Below are 12841 nucleotides of genomic sequence, written 5' to 3'. Positions count from 1 at the left end.
CGGTCCTGGTCTTGATACGTAGTTGTATTAACAAAGGCAGCAAGTCTGCTTCTGAGCCAGAGAGAGAACTTTTGGCCTCTTACTTTTACTTCTATGTCATGATCACAGGATGACCTGTTTTGTAAAAGAAATGTTTTATAACCAAAAGCAAAGTGATTTCATCTTGCAGATGAGGGATGATTCAGTGCTACAGCAGGGTGAAACGGTCTCTTGGAACAGGCACATGGTTTATTAAACAAACTACTCCAGTTGCTACAGCTACTTACTGCTTGCGTCTAGCTCTTTTTCACTATTACGTGAGATTCTGAAATGTGCTGAACTCTGAGTCAAACTGAGATTGATATTTAAGCAAACTTCTGTGGAGCAGAGAAAGGAGATTGAAAATGGCAAGAGATTATCTCTGTGTGACTTCTAGATTCTTTACAATGTAAAACACACAGCATCTTAAAAAGCTGTCTGCCCTCTAGAAATGTTTGCAGAACACACAGAATTGCTAGCATTCACCTGTCTGCTCTGATTTTGCTGTAAAACATTAATTGCCAAAGCCCTGAAAAATTCCAGCATTGTTGGGCTCATGTTGCACTGAATTTAAAAAGGAAGCAGTAACCACAAGATACTGGATGGCCAGAACTCAGGCAGACGTTACAGGTGTGAGCATTTAATAATACAACTACAGGTGCAGCTTATCTTGTTACGCTGGCACCTGAAGGGTAGGAGTAGGGAATATAACCTGGAGCTTGAGTTCAGATTTGAACAAACCTTTTGGAAAAGTGGAGATCAGAAACTTGCAGTTCTTTAGAATCTGGATTATCTAATAAAAGCATCAGTTCCTACATAGAGCTGATCATGCTAGAATCCCAGGGTTTGTTCTCTTAACAAAAGCAGGTGGTTTCTAGTCATATGGATTTGGGACAAAACTTACAATATATGACCGCTCTGAAGATTCAGAAGCCAGAAGTCAAACAAAAGTTAGATACATGCCATTTTTATATGAAGTCATAGGTTTTATATTTTTGGCAAAGGCAATATATCTCCCAGGAAGATGTCAATCTATTGTGACTAAAACACTAAGAGGTGTCGAGATTATTTGGTATAAATGCTATTTCGTTCTGTCTGGAGGAAAGCTTTTAACTCTATCGGGCAAAGTGCCTTGGTCACAGAAATGAAAGACGAGTACTAAAAGCAAACTGTCTAAATGTGAGACCAGCTGCACGGCTGAAAAAACAGAAGTCACTCGCTGGAAAAAGGTCACTGTTCACTTGATCACTTCAGAGTTTGAGCCCTCATCATATAATGGCATCCACGTGACAAAATCTGCCCACAAAAGTTGTGCTAGTCTTTTCATGGTTTTTGCAGATTAATTTGAAGATTTTGCCACATATAACCAAAGATTAATCTATCAGTCCTTTCTCTTTTCTGCTCTCTGTTTATCTTTCCTTGCAGATCTGTTAGCAGCAAGCCACCTTACCTGGTTTCAGGCTCCTCAGCATACCTGCTACTTCCTCTTGTAGCATTCCTCTTCTAGGATGGTATTTTAACCCCATCCTTCCCAAAAGCAGCAGAGGTTCTGCCAGCACTGCTTCAAAGCACAGAATTTGAAACCCAAAATGTTATTTTCAGTTTGAGTAGTGAGTGGCTTTGACAAATACAAAGTTGTACCTCTCATATGCAGGACTAAAGTGTGTACACACATCAAATACAAAGACAGTACTAAAGACTGGCTAAGAAAACACTCTGTCTGCGAACTGGAGAGATCTTACTATACAATACACACGCCTCTCACAGAGAGAGCCAAAGCCAGATACCCAAAACAAACAGATACCATTCCTTCTTTTTCCACAACAATCAATCAAGTTCAAACAAAGAAAAGAAAAAAGGAGGGATGGGACTTTGAGGAGGAGTGGGAATAAAAGCTTTAAATGCGTAGGGAGTTCCAGAGGAAAAAAAAATATTGTCAAATGTCTGTGACAAAGCAGTTCGGAGTATCTGGTATACGTGCAGAACTTGCTGACCAGAAAAGAGGTGTCGTGAGAAAGAGCTCTGGTGGATGCAGCCTGCTGAGTGGTCCATGGGATCCCAGGAGGAGAATCTCTTCTGGCATCAGCAGTTCGCTCTGTAATTAGAGAGTAGCATCAGCTTTAAAAACAATCATTTTGATATTCTCCTTCAGACGGAAACTTCAGTTTTTGAAGTGGATGCTTGTTTGCTATGAATGAGAATGAAAGCAGCAACTCTTTCTTCATTAGCAGCCATTGGACAGTTGTAATTTTTAGCTGCAAAATACAAAATGGAGCAGATTCAGACACAAGCCCAAAGGGTGAAAAGTACTTGATTGCCTTCCCAGTCTTCTAAACTAGTATATGTTCCTCAGAGCATACAAATTTTATGCTTTTTACATTTGAGACATGCTAAGAAGAGAGAAGGAGTTAAGTGACTTAACTCTTTACTCCACCTCATCTAATAATTTACAATATATAGCCCAGGCGGGTAACACTTTGCTCCCACTCAGTGGCAGTATATGAGCGTGGTGGGAAGGAATTAGACAATCCAAGTCCACATCTGTCGAATTCTTCTATGCTACCAAATTGCATAAACAAAACATCAAACTCCAGACCCAAAACAGGCGTGAGAAGAATATCGAGGTTAAGTTAGAAACACTCAAAATTGGGAAGCAAGTGTCAAAGACAGCTGTAATATTGGCACATACCAAAGAGATGCTGAGACTCTATCGGAAATCGTGAAGGTGGCAGCCTGCTCTGGCAAAGGTCGGTGTGTGGGGAGGTGGGGGGCCCTCTCCCCCCTGGGTGTACCCCAAGCCAGCTCCCCTTCCCTTCCCCTCGGCCCGCCTGTCCTCGCTATCTCCAGGTGTTTCTGCTACAGTCTGCTTTGATAGTGGCATGGGCCTGACCTCCCAGTGTTTGTGCTTAGTTATTATTCTGGCACGCTGTCAAAACCTTACTGTAGAGCATGTCAGAAGGAACACAGTGATTATTTTTTTTCTCAATAGATGATTCTTTGGCAAACTATGAAAATAATTTCATTGGAGAAGAAGAAAAAAAAAATCATTCCTCTTGCTACAGGGCTTTCTTCCTGCAAATTTCAAAGGCCTGCTGTGAATAATAGTTTTAGAACTTCCAAGCTTCCAGGATATTTTATAGTGGAAATTGTTAGGCAAATATCAGTTTCCACTGTTAGGAAATAAAGATTTTTCTTTACATTGTACCTTAAAACCCACCTTAAATGACATTTTTTTAGAGATGCAGCAGCATGTGTCCAAGAGGGTTATTTTTTCATAGAGACACTAGGTTTGTTCTAGCCTGTTTACATCTAGATGAGAAATAATTTAAGACAGAAAGAACATGATGGCTTTCTTTGTGAGGAAGAATGTAACAGGAATTCATCTTCATAAATGACCAAAGGAAATCCTTAAATCCAAGTGCTGCCAGTGTCTAGGGTGTTCAAAATACATATTCCTATTTTATGGCTTGAACGCATCTCTACTTACAAGATTTGTGAATATTTTTGACAAACCTGGTCCGAGTTTTCTGCTAGCAGAGTTACAGATGAGGCAAGTTTTCCATGGTTTGGGGTTTTATTGCGAATGCTTTGCACAGCTCTGGTTATGTGCTTCCTTCTCATGACATCAGTGCTGAAGAGGAGAAAGAATGTAAACATCTGTTTTTTATAATTCAATTCCAGGCTTATAACTTGATTAGGATAAGCAATGTTTCTACATGATTAATTTTCCAGTCACAATACGATGGTTTTGAGTGAGCAGTTTTAGCACCAATTTTAAGATTAGTAAAATAAGGAGGGAAACTAATGAGGTAAATTCTGCGTCATGGCCTACCTTTCCCAGCTGCGCCAGGCACCGTGCGCCTCCTCCGCCTCACACATCCCGCTGAAAGCAAGGGATGCGATTCCTCTCCCACTTGGTGTTTAACATTCTGTCCCACTGTTCCCTGCAAGGAACAACGAAGGAGCTCTGAAATACATCACCTTTAATCTCTTCCGTCGCCTGAGCGGGGTTAAAACACTGCTCTGGCCACTTTCTTTGCTTCGTTGTCCCGTCTTTTTCTTGTACAGGAGACTGCCAGTGCCTGCAGCTATGGTCCTGACCACATTTTGGGGTCTTTACTACCCGCTTTAATAGTCGCTGTATGTTCACAGGAGCTGAGGAAAACCACAGCTGGAAGGGGCCTGGGCGGGCCCAGCCCCTGGGTTTCAGGTAGTAGCTGGGGAGGTGTCGCCGAAGCATGAGGAGAACCGGGGCAGCAGCGCGCGTAGGAGCGATTCCAGTCTCGTATCACGCGTTCATAGTAACAAAACGGTAAACGCGCCCATCTGTCCTCCCCGGGGCGAGCTCGGGGCAGCACCTCCCGGTCAGGTGTGGGCGCAGACCGCGGTCCCTGCCGGGCAGGTCTGTACCGCTCCCTCCAGCCCCCCGTCCCCGACAAGGAGGCTCCCCCGCGGGGCTCGCCGGCTCCGGGCGGATCGGGGCGGGCAGCCGGCAGCCAGGTGCGGGGGGCGGCAGCGGCCCCAGGCCCGGCCCGGCGGGAGCGGGCCCTGAGGTGAGGGCCGGGGCCGCGGCGGGCCACGGGAGGCGGGGCCGGGGTGGGCGCCGCCTCAGTCCGCAGCCGGGGCTCCCGAGGCGGCGGTCCCAGCCGCAGCTCCCGCACCCCGCGGCATGGCCGGGGCTCAGCCGGCTCCCTCGGGGCGGCGCTGCCCCAGCCCTGCCCGGTAAGAAGGGCGGAGCGGGGCCGTAGCGGCGCGCAGACAAAAGCTGCGGCGCTTCCTGCTCTCCGCGCTGAGGGGAGCGGGGCAGGCGGCGGTCGCCGGTCTCTGTGCGCCTCCGGGCGAGGCTTTGCGAGCGCCCTTCTCGGACGCCGCGGACAATGGGGTTCCGCGGGGGCAGCGGAGCGTGGGGAGCGGGTCCGGGCGTCGTGCTGCTGCTCGCCCTGCAGCTGCTCGCCCTGTGCCCCCGCGCCGCGCCCGAGCCCGGCGGCGAGGCGGTGCCGGAGGGAGCCTCCACCCTGGCGTTCGTGTTTGATGTGACCGGTTCCATGTACGACGACCTGGTGCAAGTTATCGAGGGGGCATCCAAGATCCTGGAAACGTCGCTGAAAAGACCCAAGAGACCGCTCTACAACTTCGCGCTGGTGCCTTTCCACGATCCAGGTAGGGGTTTCTCCCGAGAGAGGGTCCGGCGGGCCGCGGGGGCAGGGAGCGCGGCGCAGGCCGGGGTGGGCGCGGGGCGAAGGGGCAGGCGGCCGGGGAGCCCGGCGGGTCCGGCTCGGGGCTGGTCGTTACAGACGGTTGGTTTCCTGCGCTTCCAGGGCACCGGGGAGTGAGTGTTTCTGTCAGGTGGGAGCCGTGCTCACAAACGGGGCTCTCGCTGCCGTAACGCGCCGGTAGCGAGTGCGGTTTTCGGACCCCACTCCCTGTCTCCCCGCGGACAAACCCCAGCAGACCTTCCAGAAGCCTTCAGGGTAAGCTGGAATGGACTGTAAGCGCACTGGATGCACCAAAGAGTGGGTTAGGGGATCAAATACTCCTCTTACTCATTCTAATAGGAGCTGAAGTGGCTTTAGTGATCCGCTCTCCTAGGAGAGAACACGTATACTGGGAACGAAGCTTCTAAGTCTTTTTTTCAGTGCCCTTCTATGGGAGTACACTTAGGAACATATATAATACAGCTGCACTTTTCCTCCAGTCTTGGTGTCCCATGTTTACATTCAGAAGCTTGCACTGAAATGATCCAGAAGCTTTACATGGTGTGTTTCTTGGTTCTTATTCCTTTCCCTCATCCTACCTCTTTTCTTTCTGCTGTGCATTGTGTGTTCCTCTCTTTCAGCATCTGTTTTCTATTCCCGTCCTATCCCTTTTCTCTGGCTTTCTTCCTCTTTCCTTGTCAAATATCTTCTGGTGACTTGAAGAGGAAATAGGAACAGGATGCCCCAGGCTGGTGATGTGTGCTGTACTATGCAGTAAAAACTCCTTTAAAAAAAAAATTGAAAGAGGGGGAAAAAAGCCCTTGAAAAACTACCTTTCTGGTTCTAGTTTACATGGAATATCTCAGAATATTATATTGCAGAAGTCAGTTCTTAAGAGCTCAATTTTTGCAGGGATCTCATCAAATGAAAACAGACACCCCTTTCTGTTTCCCCCTGGTCATAGATATTTCTGCCTACAAGATACGTGTTTGCCATTGTTACACATACAAAAATCAAGTGCTTGGAAAATTAGAGAAAAACTCGTCTTCGCAAATTTTGCTGTTTTGTTATCGAGAAGCTTGTATGGGTTATCTTTTTTTTTTTTTCTTCTAAAGAGTCTGTCATTGTGGTATCAGAGTATCCTATCACAAAAGGGTCTGTTCATGTACCTTAGTGTTCTCACATTTGATGTCGCTTTCTTTCCCCCCCACCCCCTTCACTTTACCTTTTTGTTGTTTTATGGGACTTCCCTAAGCTGAAAGGAAAAGATTTTGGTCAAGTGTAGAGCCTAGAACTCTTTTATATGCTTTTTGGAAAATCAAGCCACTGGTTCTTCTTGGAGTTCTTTCCCCTTAGATGGGACACAAAATCAACATGATGGGGTGGGAGGGTTTTGTTTTTATTTTCTCTCCATAATCACACCTTATACATCCTCCCTTTCTGCTCACCAAAGTGATTCACTATAAGAATGGATAGTTCTCTTTTTCAGAGGGCTTGGGTATCTACACCAACCATGAGAGCAAGAAGATGGTCTTGAATGGTGTGCTCTTAGTTTTCAGGTTTGTGTGGATGGTCCTTTGTTCTTGTGCATCCACAGTAAAAAGAAGTTCCAGCTTTTATATCACTGGTAGCTTAGCTTTTATCACAGGCCACTTTCAAATACTTTGTTTCAGTAGCTACTTTTTTTCTTTCTCATCCCACGTGTTTTCCCTTCCTTATTCCATTTTCCTTCTGCACACTTTCTCCTTTTCGTTCCTTTTCTCCCATCTCGCTGACTCTCTTGTTTCTGTTGGCTCTCCAGGGTCTTTGTTTCTGTTAGAGACCGATTCTTTTAGTCGTGCTTTGCTGTATCACCACCTTCTTGCTCTGTATGTACCTCACTAGCGAGAAATATGCTGCCACCTTCCTCTGCTTGAGTGACACTTTTTCCCCTCACGGACTTCTTGCTTCCTTGCTTTTCCCCATTCCTTCTCTTTCCACAGGAGATGCCTTTCCTTGGCAAATGTTCATTTTCCTTCAATAGATTAACTGAAACTGAAACTTGCAGAGAGCTGACTTATACGACAAAGAAGTGCTGGCAAACATATATTGGCGTATCCTGTTACATATCTCTAAATGGAAGTCCAACTTCCCTACGCAGCCAAAGGGGGCCTTACTTTTTAGCATGATGACTTGTGAGGTCATAAAGCTGCTTGAAAGTGGAGAATGTATAATTTTAAATTTAATTTTTTCTTAATTCCTGAAAAATATTTCTCTACATCCTTCTTAAAGTTAGGACATGCCTCAGTCCTGTGTCTTGAATTTTATGGATGGTAGCGGTTGAGACTGCTGGTGATGTGGTATCTTCTATCTGATGAAGATCAAGCCTAGACGCTTGACAAGAAAATGCAAGAAATACTGTTGTGACCATTTCTTCAATATCTTTTTTTAATCTACAGAGAAGTAACTTTTCTCAAAAATTTAATAAAAAGTATTGTTTGGCTTGAGTTTCACAGTGTCCAATTCATTTACCTAGTGTTGGTCTTTCTGAAGAAAGCTTGCTAAATTGATGAGCATGAGATTATTGCTCCCCACTCTGCAAGTTGTCTGGTTATTTGCTCAACTGATAATTTTTCTTCAAAAAAGAGCTTTATATGCAGCTACTCCACAGACAATTTTTCTTGACGCTTTTGTGGGGTACTGTGGCTGCCGAGGCAGACAGAACTCCCTACAAGGTGTGCAGCGCATAGTTGGACCTCAGCTCCAAGGAGCTTCTCTTTGTATAAAGCTGTCCTGATCCAGACACACTCTTTATTGATAGGGGATTACAATGTAAAGTTGATGTGGATTTGGCTTTTAACAATTGTTTTCCTAATTTATGTTGCCCAGTGTATGGGCTGAACCATGCCCCAGTCATGCACTTTGCAGTACGGCTTGATTAGTGCTGATTAGTGCAAGAGCTCGAGTGCTTTCTAAGCACAGTAAAGAGCTGTTGACAAGGAGAGCATCTTCACCAAAACCATACACGAATTTGTCTTGGCAGAGCCCTTGACATCACACAAGGTACATCTGAATTATAAATAATTTGAGTTATTTAAAAATCATCCTTTATTCTACTGGACTGCATTGTTACCGAAGTGCTGCATATTAATGGTGCATTGTGATATGCCGACGCATTGTGGATTTCAATGTAGCGTTATGACTACTGTAATAGTATTTTACTCAGACTGTGGTATTTTGGTAAAACACTAATAATTAACACGTATATTTTTTAGTGTCGAACCTGAGGTTTTGGCACAGCCCAGACTTATGACCGACAGAAAAAATGTGTAATGGGTTTCACATTCTGATACTGCTGTACCATCTGGTGGTATGCTGAGATCTACATTTTGAAAAAGCCTTTTGTTTTGGATTCCACTTCGTGTGTAAGCATGTGCAACGCTTTAACAGGTTACAGGAATTTTTCTATTGAGGTTTTTCAATGCCTAAACATGATCACAGAAATTTTGTAGATAGTTGAAAAGGGCTGTTGACAAAGAGGTCCCTTGCCAGGCTTGTTGTTCAATGGAAAAACTGGGGGTGGAAAGAGGGGGAACAAGAAAAAATAATCTCCCAAATTAAGAAGAGTTGGCACAGGAAAATTTTGAATTGGAGATAAAGCTTAAGATCAGCAAATGCTTTTGTAGTTGCGTGTTGTGGGTCCTGGTCTCCTAACTAACTCCCATTGTATCCTGTGGAAAGGGGATTGGACTTAGAATGTCTTTATTTAACATCTGTGGCCAGCATTTCTATTTTTTTGCTTTATGCCATTAAGGAATTTTGGAATGGAAAATAAGCCTAAGAGGACAAATTCATCCCTAGTATTTTTCTGTAAAGCAAATGGAATTACACCAGTAATAACTTCGACTCCACATGATTCAATCAAGCATTCCATTAGTGTGAATGACTATTTTATAGGCCAAACTCCAGTAATTAATTTTAATTACAAGAAAAATGAAGGGAATATATAACCTCTGGACTTCCTAGTGCATGGGATGATATCTGCCTGTTAATATTCTGCATGTCCACAAATCTCTGATATGAGCATCTCCTAACCTTTTTTCTTACAGATCAGACAGGCAGCATATTGCCTATGTGAGGAAAGGGGAAGACCTTAATGCTGCTTTTTTCAGATGGGAAAACAGTATTGAATTTAAGTTGTCCACCTAAGGTCACATAGTGTAGGAGAACTAGAAATACTTTTATTTTTTTCTTGATCCCACTTCTCTTTTTTGAGAGTAAAGCTCCGATTATATCATACAAAGTTATGTTTAACTTTATAACCTGGGTTCTCCTGTATTTAGCAGGCTTGCACTGCTGTATCAGTAACCATGGTTAGGCTGCTGAGCCACATACTAGCTTGGAACAAGTTCAGAAAGTCATATGAAAGGTCTGAGAACTTTGGTTTTTGCAGATTTGATGGTTTGGTTTTTTTAGAAGTTACAATGAAGAAGAAATAATGGTTTTTCCAGAGGAGAAACGTAAGAAATTAAAATTAGGCTATTAATGGAATTAAAATTTTTCATACTTCGTGATATAAAAAGTATTGTAGTTACACAAGTGGGTAATAAGGGAGATGAAAAGCTGTGTGCCGAAATGGAGAAGGATGCGCGTTCCTTTACGTGTTTGTCTGCCTTGAAAAAGGCACTTGTGAGTGCTGAAGAATAAACCGTGCTCTGAGTGTAGCAATGAAACCCCCACCCCTGCTCAGCTGGAATTCTTCCTGCTTTTGCTTCAACTGCGGTGGCCGTGTGGCCAGCTTGCCCAGTGTGAGCCACCACTTTGTCGTTTCTGTATCTCCAGGCAAACAGTATCATATCGCTGCCCCTTCACCGAAACAGCGGGTTTTTTTACCTCAGGCTCTCCTGAGAGCTTTTCTCCAACATGTTGCTCTGCGCTTGCCCTTCTGCGTTCTGTCAGTAGAGGTCTTTGGCCTCAGGCTTTACTCTCAGATTTATGGGTGTCTATTAAAACGTTCAGGCAAAGGCTGAACATATATAAATCAGTTGTCCAAAAACTTTTCCCATTTGGCAGAAGTTGAATGGTCCTTCTGGTATAGCATGATGAAGAAGGTCATTGTTTTCAGGATTCCCCCTGGTTGCTTTGGGTGGGGGAAGAAACACTTCAAGACTTGGTATTAGTTTTACGAAGGAGTAGGAACACAGAATCATTGAGTTTGAAAAAGACCTTTAAGATCATCAAGTCCAACTGTTAGCCTAGCACTGCCAAGTCCACCGCTAACCCATGTCCCTCAGCACCACATCTACGCATCCTTTAAATACCTCCAGGGATGATGATGCCACCACTTCCATGTGCAGCCTGTGTCCATGCCTGATGCTCCTTTTTGTTGAAGAAATTTTTCCTAATACCCATCCTAAACCTCCCCTGGCACACCTTGAGGCTGTTTCCTCTTCTCCTATGACCTGTTCCTTGGGAGAAGAGACCGACTGCCCCTGGCTATACCCTCCTTTCAGGGAGCTGTAGAGAGCCCAGCAGGAAATAGTCTGTTTCCTTAAGGCTCAAATACTGCCTCTTTGTTGTTGTTACTACTACTAAGTTTTATTGTTACTGTCAGCAGTTGAATGACAATCACCAATGCTGTATAACAGTGAGCAACTCCGAGTTGATAAGGAGAAAGTCTAAAGCACCTACAGATATTTTCCGTCTCTGTGGAAACTTCTGTGCTAACTGTACTGACTGTATGTGTGATCAGTGTTTTGAAAGCTTATTGTTATCCTTAGTGGAGACAGTGTGATACCTATAAAATCAGTTCTGTGTGATTACATGGCTGTTTTCTTGGTCTTTTGGAAGGACTTACCTGGGGTCCTTCAAAAAGTAGCTGTTTATATAGATTACAGAAGACAGTATTGCCCAGTGCCAGATGCTCCAAAATCTGTCTCAAGACAGGGCAGAAATATGACAACATCCAAAAGCCTATTAGAACATTGCTTAAAGCTTATTTTTCTACCTTCTTAACTCTGCCGGTCCTGCCCTGAAGGTACGCAAAATGGTAAATTTTCCCCACCAATTCTTGATTTTTTTTTTTTGCAAGGGACAGGATTTTATCCCTGTTTTTACTTGAAGGCACAATAGAGATTGTCTTTTCCTTATGGAAAAAGTGGCAATGCTTCAAATATGTAATTCTCTTTTGCTTTGCATTGTGAATTATTTTTCATGTTACGTTTGAAATTGTTGCCTACTGAACTTACACAGAAGCTACTTGTTCTGTTTTGCTTTGCGGTGACAATTATGTGGAGAGTTCTGTAGCTCATTAGTAATGCATCCCAGTGTTATTCTGTCCCAATAATTATTACTGATGTCATTTAGCAAACGAGGCTTGCTGTTTAGCAGCATACGACTGTTCTCCATGGCTTCTGGGCACACAGAGGATACTTCACATGTGTCCAAAATCGCAGTCACTGTTACAGTGCCATTGCGCACTCAACCATTAGGTATGCAACAATCTAGCAAATAATGGTACAGAGTTTTAAAGTCACTCCCAAATACAGTGGGTTTTAATGTGATTGCTTTCTAGCAATTGCCTTAGAATCTGTATTATCCCTATTGTCCCTGTATTATCCCTAATCTATTATTGCTGCATGCACCTGAAGAACTCTTTCACTTCCCAGTATAGTAGGTTTTCCTTCGTATCACTTAATACTGTTGTGTTTTCTGGAGACTAGTAGATAGCAAAGCGTAGACTTTGCTGGAGGCTGACACACCTTGCTGGGAAGGGTGGTGTGTAGGTTCTGTAACTTCCACTCCAGATGGGATTGTGTCTTTAGATCATATGCAGTGAACCGAACCTGTGGAGAAGCCACTCGTCACTGTTCTCGGGGACATCGGTGTGGAAGTGTAGGCATACATCACAAAATACACATTTAAAGAGCAGAACAAACCCACACAGTGACAGCGTGAAGCTCTAGTTGGTCTTTCAGCTGCTGGTGTTCGGCACAAGAAGATTTGTCCCTTCCTTCCCGTTAGAGGTTGCTGCCCTGTTACTTCTGCTACTTTAGCTATTTGCCAATTGATCTCAAAGTAAATGTAACACAGTACTGAACCAGATTAGAAAGTGATCAAGCTAGTGCCACTAAAACTGAAAAAAACAGTGAACCCTTGCCCCAGACAAAAAGTGACTGCACAGTGTATTTCACCATGTGCTGAATTACCCAAGCAGTGAATATGGTTTAATCCCTCTGAAATGCTGCGTGGAAGGACGACGTGTTAAAGCTGTCTCTGCCTGCCTGGGCAGCCAAGGACTGCGCTTGCTCCTCCTTGTGAAGCAGGGAATGACAGTTACTCTCATCTAAGGTAGCGACGTCTGGTAACTGGGAGCAGTGGGAAGAAAGTAGATAGCAGCAGTGTTAAGAGCTGAATTTGTAGTCTTCTAACTTCCTCCGTGCTCCTTCCCCTCTTCTTCCCCTCCCTTTCAATTTATTTCTCAAAAGTTGCAGTAGCTTGTGTTTCTACACAAAGTAATGTATTAGAAGCCAAGTTAATCCTATTCATGGCAATAATTGTTTTAACAGTAGGCCACATTGGCTATGAGTCTTGATGGGAGCTCTATGGTATGGCAAGAAAAGAGAAATTTCTGATGATGTACGCATCTA

The 12841-nt window shown here is 44.1% G+C and overlaps 1 protein-coding gene across 3 annotated transcripts in view; it reads left to right on the top strand.

Annotated features, from left to right (window-relative positions):
• HMCN1 (hemicentin 1) overlaps window positions 1–12841 on the top strand; it is a 198597-nt gene that overhangs the window by 6217 nt on the left and 179539 nt on the right. Inside the window, exon 1 of one of the 3 annotated variants that reach the window (XM_054211474.1) lies at window positions 4698–5178. The exons of 1 other annotated variant lie outside the window; for it this stretch is intronic. In XM_054211474.1, coding sequence (XP_054067449.1) covers window positions 4896–5178 — 283 coding nt within the window. In that variant the 5' untranslated portion in view covers window positions 4698–4895. Of the gene's footprint in view, window positions 1–4697; window positions 5179–12841 lie in introns of those variants that run through there. One more of the 3 variants, XM_054211476.1, reaches the window with a different exon arrangement.

This window comes from Rissa tridactyla, chromosome 8 (genome assembly GCF_028500815.1).
Source record: "Rissa tridactyla isolate bRisTri1 chromosome 8, bRisTri1.patW.cur.20221130, whole genome shotgun sequence".
Taxonomy (NCBI): Eukaryota; Metazoa; Chordata; class Aves; order Charadriiformes; family Laridae; genus Rissa; species Rissa tridactyla.
This window is presented reverse-complemented; position numbering and strand designations above follow the sequence as displayed.